At 35.0% G+C, this 13,388-nt stretch overlaps 1 protein-coding gene across 1 annotated transcript; it reads right to left on the reverse strand.

The window, feature by feature from the left end:
• Positions 1 to 1,758: 1,758 nt before the first annotated feature.
• LOC141348559 (DNA (cytosine-5)-methyltransferase 3A) lies at positions 1,759 to 13,185 on the reverse strand. Its single transcript, XM_073852839.1, has 11 exons — positions 13,168 to 13,185; positions 12,980 to 13,092; positions 12,707 to 12,890; positions 9,999 to 10,083; positions 9,068 to 9,213; positions 7,462 to 7,552; positions 7,235 to 7,383; positions 5,849 to 5,934; positions 5,690 to 5,759; positions 3,239 to 3,357; positions 1,759 to 2,085 (listed from the first exon to the last, which is right to left on the reverse strand). Exons 1-11 carry the CDS (start codon positions 13,183 to 13,185, stop codon positions 1,944 to 1,946), a joined length of 1,203 nt encoding a protein of 400 aa, XP_073708940.1. The 3' UTR covers positions 1,759 to 1,943.
• Positions 13,186 to 13,388: the final 203 nt, after the last annotated feature.

Here is a 13,388-nt window from a genome sequence, read left to right on the forward strand (position 1 = left end):
TTGAAGGTCGAAATCCTTTCTGGTAAGTATTCTGTGGTGGAAGAAACAGCGGCTTGGGTATCACCAGCTGCGGTATACTCACCTCTGGTCCCTGCGGGTACCAAGGTCAGCGAATTTGCGCTGGTGTGGTGGGAAGGTTACAACCCTTGCATAGCATTTTGTCTGACATGCGACGCCTGTCAACATTAGCAATGCCATGGGGTTGTAACGGGGTTCAGTTTGTGGTGTTTTCCATGGACCCCTAATGTCGTCACGACATAACTTGTAGTGACCGACAGAGACGGAAAGTCTCAGTTATGTACGTAACCCTCATTCCCTGATGGAGGGAATGTAGATGTCCCATGACATAATCTTGGAACCATTGCTGGTTGCCAGGGATTTGTCTTTGCTCTTCAGCGTAAAATCTGATTAGATTTTAATCAGCAAATGGGTTGGTTTTGTTTCACATATCTGGCAACCCTGTTCAATACACACTGTGGAGAATTTTCACAAATGCGGCTGAATTCTTCAAGAGTTACATTACAAGTCAAACGCTTTTTTATGTGTTTTAAAGAAGTCTTTTATGCTCACAAAGCCTGCATTTATTGATCCAATATACAGCAAAAGCAGTAATATTGATTAGCAATTGGTTTTGTTTTACAGACCTGGCAACCCTGTTCCATACACACTGTTGAGAATTTTTGTAAATGCGGCTGCATTTTTCTAGGAGTTAATTCGGTTGTCGTAAATGACTAAACTGTGCATATGTGGCCAGAATGACATGAGGGTAAATAAACGACGACAGAACTTTTTGGGTGAACTGTCTCTTTAAGGTGTACGAGTGTGTAACACAGCTCTCAGCGTACATGCGTGTGTGTGTGTGTGACGGGACACAGCTCTCTCATATGTGCCATATAGGCTCCAGCAGAAAGGCATCATAGAGACTGTCTGCTGTGTTCATATTGCTGAGAGAGAGAGAGAGCGAGATAGAGAAAGAGCACCATAGTGGAGTTTACTTGTAAGTGAATAGTTGCTGTTGTGTAGTAGTACCGTATAAGAGCGCAATCTGTAAACAGTGTATTGTTAATTCTTCAAGCACATCTTCTCTCTCACAGGAAATGTGTGTGTTTCTGTGTGAAAATTATGTTTGTGTCGACGTTACAGACACGTATCCTAACCAGGCACAACATGATAATGCGATAAGTGATAGACTGCATTTCTTACATACTTGTCTGACACTTTGTCCTAACTAGATGCGATTTACCTGATTTCTATTCATGTAAGAGTAGAAATAATGGGTAGTAAATAATAATGGTTAATCAGTCTCATGAAAATATGACCAGAGTCAAATTTCATTACAAAAAAAATAATTCAAATTATTCAAAAATTTAAAATAAAATATATATTTATTTTATTTGATTTCAGTTTATATTTTTTGTACTACAATAATACATAAACTTTTGAAATTTGGGTGAAATATGACCTAGACATATTTTCAGATTTTTTTCACATCATACCTGGTTAGTTTGCGGCGTAACATTAGGTTTAGGGTCGGGGAACGAGGATTCACCTGCTTTGAGTATTCAATAAGCGTCTGCTTTTGTTTCACACCTGTTATCCAGCGCTTTGTGCTCTATTATTTTCACGCTCAGACAAACATACACTTGGCAAACACACACATTTTGTCTCTGTCAGTTTTGTGAGAGAGCAAGAATTGTCACAGTTGGAACATGACGAAAAAAAAACGACGGACAATAAAATACAAGAAACTCAAAAATCTGAAATCTTGAAATAAATATTGTGTGGCTTTCTACTGGGTTGAATGGTAATATTAGGATAGCACCAGCCGTTCACAGGCCACAAGCAAACATGGAGAATACAGGAAGGTGGAGCTTATTGGATACGCAGGAAAAGGAAGAGGAGGGACGTCACAACGCCATCACGCTGCGTGGTGGGCAGGAGCTTCAGTAACAGGCAAAGTATTCCTTCAGAGGAGCGAAGAGGTGGCGGATCACAGGCACGCTCCACGACCTTCCCAGAAGCCTTTGCCTGGCGAGGCGACTCATGTTGGACACGTCTGTGTAATGGACGGGGAAGCCGAAAACTCTGTAACACACACACAAATACATATAGGTGAATCTCATGAATTTAGAAGACACAAAAACATAACAAAAAAATGTATTAACATTTATTGTATTGTGACGTTTATGAATTTTTATATGACTATTATTTTTTTATTACCATTAATATTACCATCATTATTATATTAAAGAATTATTTTATTATTAAACTACTAATTATTTCAAATGTAAAAAATACTAAAATAATTTTACCATTATGCTCAATGATACATGTAATACAGTAGTTTTTTTCTTTACTGTATTATTGTAAAAAACAAACATTTATTAACATTTATTGTATTGTAACATGATTTTTAATTATATTATTATATTCGATTTTCATATTACCATTAGGCTTATTTTCTTAAATAAAAAATAAAAAACTTGAATAAAATTTTTTATAACTATTATTTTTTATTACTAATATTATTACCATAATTATTATATTATAGATTTATTTTATTATTAAACTAGTAATTATTTAAAATTTAAAAAATACTAAAATAATTAACATTTGAATTTTTTTTTTTTAATTTTCCCATTATGCTCAATGATAGTGTAATACAGTAGTTTTTTTTCTTAAATGTATTATTGTAAAATTGACATTTTATTATTAAATTTACTAAATTTACTAAAAAAGTATAAAAATTACATTTAAGTATTACAATTTAAATTTAATTAATTTTTTTTTACAGGATTCTCTGCTAAAGTTCAAAAACAGCATCTTATTAGAAATTGTATGACATTAGAATTGTTTAACTGTTACTTTTGATCAATTTAATGCTTAGAGCTAAGTAAATTACATGTTTGAAAAAATATATTGATTTCTTAAAATAAATTCAGATTCTCATATTCATCTTTAAATTATTTCATTATTATTTCAATTATTACAAATAACTAAAATAATTCTAATTATTTAAAATTAATAAATTATATATTAAATAAATTATATATTTTTAAAATTTACATTTTGTTATTGTTAATAATTTAAAATATTTAAATATTGAAATAAATATTTTTAAAAAGAGAGCAAATATGCGTAAGTTTTTAAAATCCCCAAACAGAAATATGCTTTTCCGCAAAATACACCTTTTCCCCCCTTTAGATTTTGGCATGAAATAATACTAGAAGGCCCCCACCTCTCCATCTCTGGGCACCACAGGATATCCTCCTTATTGTTCATGTAGACGGGGTAGTGCTGGTCTTTGCCCTGTTTTATTGAGTTTGAGCGGGTTGTGATGGTTCGCACTTTTCCGAACTGAAAAAAAATTAAAATAAAAATTTAGCTCTGCCTTAAAGTGCCTTAAACAAAACTGAAGCCTCCATGTGAAATGAAGTCTGGATGCAGTCAACAAACACAACATCAGGAATAATGACAACCTGTTCAAACTATCTTTGATTTTCACCAGTGGTGTCAAAAGTATTCACATTCATTACTCAAGTAGAAGTATAGATACTAAGATTTAAAAAGACTTTTGTAGAAGTTGAAGTATCAACTCAAGCTTTTTACTCAAGTAAAAGTATAAAAGTACTGGTTTCAAAACTACTTAAAGTAAAAAAGTAAAAGTAATGTAAGGGAAAAAAATGCCATTAAGGACCAAAGCTTAGGCCGCGCCACAGGGGCCTATTGTGCACTACCCCACCTCCCCAAAAACATTTCTAAAGGCCATAATGACTATGTTATATTAAAATGTTAATGTTGAAAAATTTGGAATGCACTAGGCTACCTGTTTTAGCTGCATATTTGCCCATTGAAAATAAACGCATTTTATTACAATGCAAATAGGCTACATTAAAGAACCATAAATGTGTACTACTGAGCATTAACGTGTTTCATGGAGCGGAAGATATGATGATTAGTTGCTGCCTATAAGTATTGTTATCGCAACATTGTCAATCGCGTTGTCAATCGCAAACTATTATTTATTCAAACGTCTTTCTATCAAACTACCTACTATAGCTTCATTTGCAGAGGATGAAGAGAAAGCACCCGTTTGATAAATAAGCAAGTAGTCAAGAAATAATAACTTGTAAGAAATCATCTTTTTTGAGTAATGACCCGAACACTGGCTATATCCTTGCTGGAGTGCAGGGCTGGACTGGGGTTAACATTTGGCCTTGGACAAATCCAGCCCATCCAGCCTACAAGTTCCCCCGTGAGTTTTGTTGGATTATAGGGCCTTTAATTAAAGTAAATAAATGAATGAATAAAACAGGACAGAATCAAATAATGTTAGATACTGAATTCAAATGCGACTTTTATTAATAATTTATAAAATTAATAATGCATTTTTGTCACATAAAAATGCATGCAGTAAAGCATTGATTTTGAGCTAGAATGCAGGACTTTTATTGCTAAGAAATTCTGTAAAAATTACTTACTTTTGTAGAACACAAAAGATATTTTGTAGAATGTAACCAAACATATTTGTTTACCCTTGATTTCTACTCTATAGACACAATTTTTGAATTTCTCAAAGTATCTTCCTTTATGTTCCACAGAAGAAAGAAGTTCATACAGGATTGAAATTACATGATGTTGAGTAAATAATGAAAATTTTTATTTTTGGGTGAACTGTCCCTTTAAGAACTTTAATATGTATAGTAAACACCTCATTTATATAAGGCACTGATATTTATCTTTAATCAGGCTCTTACTGAATTAACATTTTACTCCAATTAAAATGAATTACAACTTAATATTTAAAAAGAAAGAAATTATTGCTTAAAATCCAGATATTAACTGACTAGTATTAGTAAGATGTCGTCACAAGAATAAAATTACAATGGTTATGTTTTTTTTAATAATTCATAATAATAAACTATGAAATTTTTAATAAAAAAATGACAGTAATTGTGTATTGACGTTTATCACTTTACCTCCTCATGCAGCTGTTTTCAGCAGCCCAGCAGAACCTACAGAACCTTTAATGTTCTCATATCACACAACTGCCAAACACAATTCTGTGTTAAATCTAAATGCGTCAAGCAACTTGAACTTGCGCTATTTATCACTTTGCATCGCGCTGTGCGGGTGACTGATTCCGCCACGTCACACTTTTGGACTATTTGCAGTTTTGAATGTCATTTAAAATAGCGCATAATATGCGGGAGGTCTGCCTCTCTTCGGCGATCGGCCCACCGGGAATGTCCCGGTTCTCCCCGATGGCCAGGAGTGTGACGTGATTTGTGTCATGTCACGTGCAGGTGTGATGGATCGTGTACAAACCAATAGGGTGTCGGAATGGTATATGTTTATACTTCTCATCCAACCACAACCAAATTCACTCTATGTGGATGGCGCAATTTATCTGGATAGTTTTTTTTTTTTGAAAGATGACATGAATGAAAACTAGCCGAAAAGAAATAGGAGTAACGAGTCTATTTTTAAAATGTAAGGAGTAGAAAGTACAGATAATTGCGTGAAAATGTAAGGAGTAGAAGTAAAAAGTCGTCTGAAAAATAATTACTCCAGTAAAGTATAGATACTCAAAATTTCTACTTAAGTAAGGTAACGAAGTATTTGTACTTCGTTACTTGACACCTCTGATTTTCACATACAACACAACCTCCAAACTGAATCCACACACCTTAGCTGTGCGTCCATGTTCCAGACATTCTTGCAGGTCGAGTTTATCGTTCATCATGGCAGTCAGAGGCCTGAGAGAGACACAGAGAAGGAGTTTGTTCCCTCGTTTTTCTAACTCAAACAACAACATCCAATTTAGCAGATTTTCAAGCAGTCATACCGGTTCATTCCAGGTAAGTTTCCCCAGAAGTATCGAGCTCTGTGTGCGGCTGACACCTCCTTAGCATCGATCATTACTGGATTACACTGAACACAGACAGAACCGTTATATTAAGTATTATTTTGCAGAACAAGTCAAGTTTAGGCAAGATTTTGTCTCTTCTGCTTACCAAGGCTGCATTTATTTGATCAAAAATACAGTAAAAACAGTAATATTGTGAAATATTATTACTATTCAAAATAAATGTTTTCTATGTAAATGTATATTTTAAAATGTAATTTATTCCTGTGATGCAAATTTTCAGCATCATTACTTCAGTCTTCAGTGTCACATGATCCTTCAGAAATCATTCTAATATGCTGATTTGCTTTTACATGCAAATATATATATATATATATGTATATATATATATATATATATATATATATATATATATATATATATATGCAGCGACTCTAAAATGTATTTTATAAAAATTAATTTAAAAAAAATAACAACCTCAAAGTCACTGCATTATATTTTAAATAAATATTATAAATAATAAAATTATTAGTTGATGAAAATGAATTTAAAAACACTTAATAAAATAAATAACCTCAAAGCCACTGGATAATATTTTAAATAAATAAAAAATTAAGTGAGTTGATAAAAACAACTAATTAAAAAAAAATTTTAGAGAGTTAAAAAAAAACGAATTAAAAACACTTAATAAAGTAAATATCAATATCAGTTGACCTCAAAGTGACTGGATAATATTTTAAATAAATATAATAAATAAAAACGTGGGTTGATGAAAACAACTAATTTAAAAAAACATAATAAAATAAATATCAGTATCAGTTCAAAGTCACTACATTATATTTTAGATAAATAAAAAAAGATATTTAATAAAATAAAATAGAAAAATTAAAATGCTTCATAAAATAAATTTGTGCTCCAGAAAGCAAAACATTTCACAAAAAATGTACAGATGTAGTGTTGAAAATGAAGAAAATAACTGTTTGTCAAATGTGACCCTGGACCACAAAACAAGTCATAGGTCTCAGTTTTTCTAAACTGAAAGCTGAATAAATATGCTTTCCATTGATGTATGGTTTGTTAGGATAGGACAATATTTGTAAATCTAAAATCTGAGGGTGCAAAAAAAATCAAAATATTCATACTACTAATCAAATATTAAGTTTTGATATATTTAAGGTAGGAAATTTACAAAATGCTACTTCAGACTGCTTTTGTGGTCCAGGGTCACAAGTGTTAGCAGAATTCAGACATTATTCAGTGCACAATGTCAATTAAAAGTCTAACCACAAGAGGGAGGCACTGATAACCGCATGCGTGATTCACTCTGTGCATCTGAGTATGTGTTTGCCTTGTGTGTTTACAGACCTCCAGAAAGCGTGAGATGTCTCTCTTGTCACTGACTCCCATGGCAACGACATTTTCAAACAGCCAGAAGAACGGCCGCTCGTCTCCTTCTTTGGGTCGCGCCTCATGAAGCAGCCGGTAGAACTCAAAAAACAGACGCCCGGTGCCCTCTGCATACAAGAAAAAACACTAATTGAAAAACAAACGCACCAATATGTGCACATAATTTGTGTTTTTTGCTGTCTTACCGTACAGGCCTTTCCTGGCAGGGTTGACGATGGACAGATCGTTACAGGGGCTTCCACCGATCACCAGATCAAAGGGCCCCCAGTCCTGAATCTGCAAAACGTGACGCAAACAGAGAGACGTCAGATGTGTTTAAAAGTAGAGAAAGTGAGGGACAGAGAGAAAGTGACATGCTCACATGTAGTGTTAATTTCGCCGAGGACGAAAAATGTTTGTTGATGATTTTTTTTTATGACTAAAATCAAAGAGAGAAGAGACGACAATAAGGTCAACAGACGAAAACTAAGACTATATCAACATGCAATTTCGTTGACGAAATAAGACGAGACTAACGTAAAAAAAAAAAACCTCTCTTTAGTTTCGTCAAAGAAAACTAGAAAATTTTTATTGAGGACTGCTTCACACACCTCTACTATGCGAGCTTTCGTGTGTGGTTGCCAGATAACAACAGTTAAAAATCCCCGAATCAGAGCTTCGCTGTTACAAGTATACATTTTCTGCCTGGTGTTTTTCTTATTTTTTAGCAATCTGGCAACCATGCGAACGCGCTCGCTCCTCATTGATCTGAAAACACTGACAAACAAGCTGGTCTGTGTTCTGTCATGTCATAAATAAATAAATACATAAATGCAGAAATACATAAATATATAAATGAATAAATACATAAATGAATAAATGTGGAAATGCATACATAAACACATGAATAAATAAATAAATGTAGAAATACATAAATAAATGCTGAAATAAATAAATGCAGATATGCATAATTGGATAAATAAATCTGTCAAAAGTGTAATTTTTTAAATTGTGCCATTTTTGTACCATTTGTGCTATACTACATTTATTTATATATTTGTACATTTATTTATGCTTCTATAGTGATTTGGACCAACGTTGGGGTCTCTAGGACCAACTCTACAGCGCCACTGGTTCAAAAAGTCAACATTAAAATGGTAATAACTCCTGAACCCCTAATTCTAGAAAAACTTAGTACATCTGATTCCTCTCTTCATGCTGATCACATTCAATAGCTTACAGTAAGACTTCACCCATTACAGTAGCGTCCTTTTGAAAAGTACAGTATTCTGTTTTTTTGCTACTCCTCCTTGAAAATTCATCCAATTCTTCCCAAATTTGGCTCAGATGATCTTTGGACTGAGCTGCACAGAAATGACTGCACTTTTTTATTTATTTATCTTATGTTCAAAAGTTATGATGTTGCAAAATTAACGAGGTTGATCCAAAATTGGTTCAGAGGCTATATCTTGGCCAAACTTTGATCAATTGAAATGAAACTTGGTATGCTTCATCAACACCATGCTCCGAGGGTCCGTGCCAAAGTTGGGAACAGTGCCACCTAGCGCATTTTTGCTTATAACTTTTGAACAGTTAGTCAGAAAATCATTATATTATGGATTCCTTGGGTCATGCCTAATCTGAGTATATCAATTTTGCCAGGATCGGCTAAACCATGTGACGTAACTAAAACTAAAAAACTAAAATACTTTAGATTTTCTTTGACTAAAGGTAGACTAAAATGATGAGACTTTTAGTCGACTAAAACTAAACTAAGACTTTTAAATAGCTGACAAAATGAACACTACTCACATTCTTGCGTGTGATGTTCCTGACGTCCCCCACATAGTTGATCTCTCCATGGTGTCGCACTATCCCCACAATGATGGATTCCTCGCACACTTCTGAAGCCACGTACCGCTCCACCTGAATGCCCAGATCCTTTAGCACAAGCAGGCCTGACAACAAAACACACACACACACACACACACACACACACACACACACACACACATTGGGTTTTCATGTTTTATGGGGACATCTTACAGGCCTAATGGTTTTTCTACTGTACAAACTATTTTCTATACACATACCATAAGCTACCCCTACAAGTGCTTGTACCACATACACATTTCCATTTGTTGTTTTCATTTTAATGCTACTTTCAAATTTACTGTACATTTCCTTTTTTTGCACAGATGACCTCATAAGCATGCTATTCAGTATTACTTTAATTGACAGTAATGTATGAAAGTATACGCCACTAAGTAAAAAATAGAAAATGGTAATTGCGAGTTTACATCTCGCAATTCCGAAGTCACATAAAAATTGGACTTTATAACTTGCAATTGTGAGTTTATATCTTCGAATTCTGAGAAAACATTCTGAGAAGAAATTTAGCATTGCAAGATATAAACTCGCAATTGCGAGAAAGATAATCAGAATTGTGTTTAAATCTTGCAATTCTGACTATTCTCAGAATTGCACATTTATATAGTTGTTTGTTTTTATAACAAACAACTGCGAGATTATATCTTACAATTATGAGAGAAAAGTCTAAAAAAATATCTAAAAAAAATATAAACAAATAAAAGCTATGCAGACATTAAAAAAACTAAAAAGAATGACTAAAACTTTAACTAAAATGAAAAAGAAAAACAGAAAATACAAACCAATTCAAAATATGAACAAAAGCTGTAACAACATCTCAGTGATACTAAAAATAGCACAGGTGTGAGCTCACCTGTAGCGATGCCATCAAATAAAGAAAGCACTCTGATTGGCTGCCTCTTCTCTGCTGATACTGGTGAATACAACTTCGGCGGTTCCTGAGATGAAGAGAGATAGACACATTTTTCTTGTTAAAGAGGTCATTATTTATTATTAAATTATTTTATAATGTTTCCCAAGGGATTTCTGACTCACAACAAAAAAACAGAACAATGTCTAAAAGCTGCTATGTTACACAGTAACACATAACTACGTTTTTATAAGCTGTCGACCCAAAAAAAAAAACAAATAGTTGTAGATGTCATTCGGTTGGATCATTTCTCCAACAAAAGGAAGGTAAGGAAAAGGAGCACTGACATAGATCAATAAAATTTAGTTTCTTAATATATCTCCTCCTTTCAGCGTGGTGAAATAATCCTTTGACATGGTTAAATAATGCATGTTTACTGTCGCCGTTAAATTTCCCTCCAGTAGGTGTAGTTCTCAGAGTAATCAGACACGTTGCGCTCTAATTTTGTGTCCTTAAACGCTCTTTTTTTAGGTTGACAGCTTATAAAAATGTAGTTCTGTGTTTTTTTTCAGCTTGTTTACTGTACACCTTGTCACATAGCAGCTTTCCACATTGTTAGGGGCCAAGCACCGAAGGTGCAAAGGCACCTATTGAAACCGTTGCCGTTCTTCTTCTTCTTCTTCCGTTTTCTGCTCGAGTCTATGGCAGTCCATAGAACCGCTTGCGGGAAAGTTGTGAAATTTGGCACACTGATAGAGGACAGTGTCAACATTAACCATAGCAAATTTGGAGTCTCTAACTTAAACTCTCTAGCGCCACCATTTGTCCAAATTTTCACTCATGTTTATGCTAATAACTTTTGAACAGTAAGGCACAGAATCAAAATTGCAGAGTCAAATGAACACCAAAATTCAAGAATTGTAAGGTTTAGTTTGTTTCTATTTTAAATTGTTTGAAAAAACTATTTTTTCAAACTCGTCCTAGACGGTTTGTCTGATTTTCACCAAAATTAGCTCAAATAATCTTCAGACCATGCTGGCAAAAAGTTATGAAATTCAAGTTGATTAGTGAAACTTTTCTCAAAAAAACGTGCAAACGAATTCTACGAAAAGCATGCAAAAATGGATGTGAGGCTATATCTCCGCAACGGTTTGGCGTATTGAGACCAAATTTGGTGTGTGTTATAACCAGCATGACCTGAGGCTACCTACAGTGTTTCGGTATAGTGCCACCTAGTGGTTGGGAGATATGAACTTTTTTGCTTATAACTTCTCAATGGTTTGGCCAAAAATCTCGAAACTGGAGATTTTTGATCGCGTTTTATTATGTCAGCCATTTTGTTTTGTTTTTTTTCATAAAATGCTATATTTTACGAACGCATTGACACATCGTTACGAAACTCGGCATGTGTCTTCGGCACTATGCCCTGACAGTATTTAAAAAGTTACAAAGAAAATTTTGAAAAATGCTAATAACTTCTGTAGAAAATGGCTTATTGTAATGAAAGTGATCTCAATATTCCTTGGGTCATGCCGAGAACATTGATACCAATTATGCCAAAATTGGCTGAACTTTGTGCAGAAGACACCAAACTTTGTATGTGCAATAGTCTCCTTACACTGACCACACCACATCGATTTGATAACAGTGCCACCTATTGGTCAAAAGTGAAATCCCATTAAATCATATTACCAGAAATTGTATTTATGATATTTCAACCATTTTGACTAAAATCATTCTAAAATGGCTTTAATTATTCATTGCTGAAGTTGGTCTGCCACTCTATGCCATTCTTAGATCACTATTTTGCCTCTGATTGTGCTTAGCCTCTAATTGCTGCTTGCAGCTATATTTCTGACTTTTGTTATAAGTCAGAAATGACAAGGAGAGCGGTGGGCGTGATTTTCAGATTATGGCATGTGTCGCTGTCTCACCCTGCGTCCCAATGTTCATCCTTAAAGTATGTATTCTTTTGGTGAAGAAAAAGTACACACTTTTGAGTGTGTAGTAGAAAAGTAGGCAAGCTTTGGGACATACTAACACGTCACACAACTGCGTCTTTACCCTGTCACAGAAAACTGGCGTGTCAATCATCTTGTCACAGTTAACATCCTTCACATTTAATTTAATTTAACATCCTACCGTATTGGAGAGAAAAGTAGCACGTTGATCTGCCATTCACGGGTCTTTCATGCTGAAAACTCTGTTCATATTTTCTGCATTAAGATGCATTTAAAAGTTAATGACCAAACGAGTGTTTATAAAAGTTAACATTGCTGTTGCAGGTGAAATAATATTTTTTACCAGGTTAAATGTGGATTATTAGTAACTTAAACACCTTTTTATAAACATCTCTGCCTAACCGCCGGTCGCGCATTTCCGCCATGCTTGTAGTTTTTTTTAACACATTTTTTTTTGTGTTTGTAGTTCTGGACTAAATCCTTTGCCAAAGCGCAATGAAATAGTAGATCATCTGGGGACTTTTGGTGTACTCTTTTCAGCATACTATGCTTTGGGATACACTTATTGTAATCTCACATACTATTTAGGACAGATAGTATGAACATTGGGACGCAGGATCTATGCTCTGTTGGAAGGGGCGTGTCTGCTGTGAGACTCAATGGAAACGCCCACTGCTGTGATTGGCTGACATCTTTCATATGTAATATGTTGACTTTGTAAAAGTTTAAAGACACACTAGATCGACTCACAAATTCCTGGTCGTGGTTGTTGGCGAAGAACAGCTGCAGTCGTGAGTTCCAGTCGTCTCTGCGCCTCAGGAGGCCGGAGACGTTCCTGCTGCAGCACATGTAGCAGTTCCAGGGATCTTCGCGGATAGCGGCCTGTGCGGATCCGGCCCCGACGAGCAGATCGACACACTCCACGCAGAAACACCTACACAAACACAGAGTTATAACTCATAGATCTCTCTCAGGATGCTGGAACCCCCCCACACACACACACACACACACACTCACACTCACCTGCAGCAGTTGTTGTTCCCACACATGAGCACTTCTCGTCCTCCACAGCAGATGGTGCAGTACGACTGATAGCCATCATCGTCGTACTGATACGCACACTCCAGGAAACAGTTCTGTGGGGAGGAGAATACAGCCTCAGCACCAATCAGAAGTCAGAACAGGCTTGATTGACAGGTGTGCATGAGTACCTTGCAGCTCTGGCACATGGCTCCGATAAACAGAGGATGCTCTAGTGATGCATTCTGACTTCCACAGGAAATGCAAATCTCTGCACACAAAACAAGTCCATGGTGATGTTTGTTGGAACAGCATGTGACTGTATTATTTATGCAGTATGCATACTGCGCACAGTATCACATTTGCCAAAATATGCAGTGGGTAACAGAGCACACTGTGTGATATACTGTGT

The sequence above is a fragment of the Garra rufa genome, chromosome 13 (assembly GCF_049309525.1).
Source record: "Garra rufa chromosome 13, GarRuf1.0, whole genome shotgun sequence".
NCBI lineage: Eukaryota > Metazoa > Chordata > Actinopteri > Cypriniformes > Cyprinidae > Garra > Garra rufa.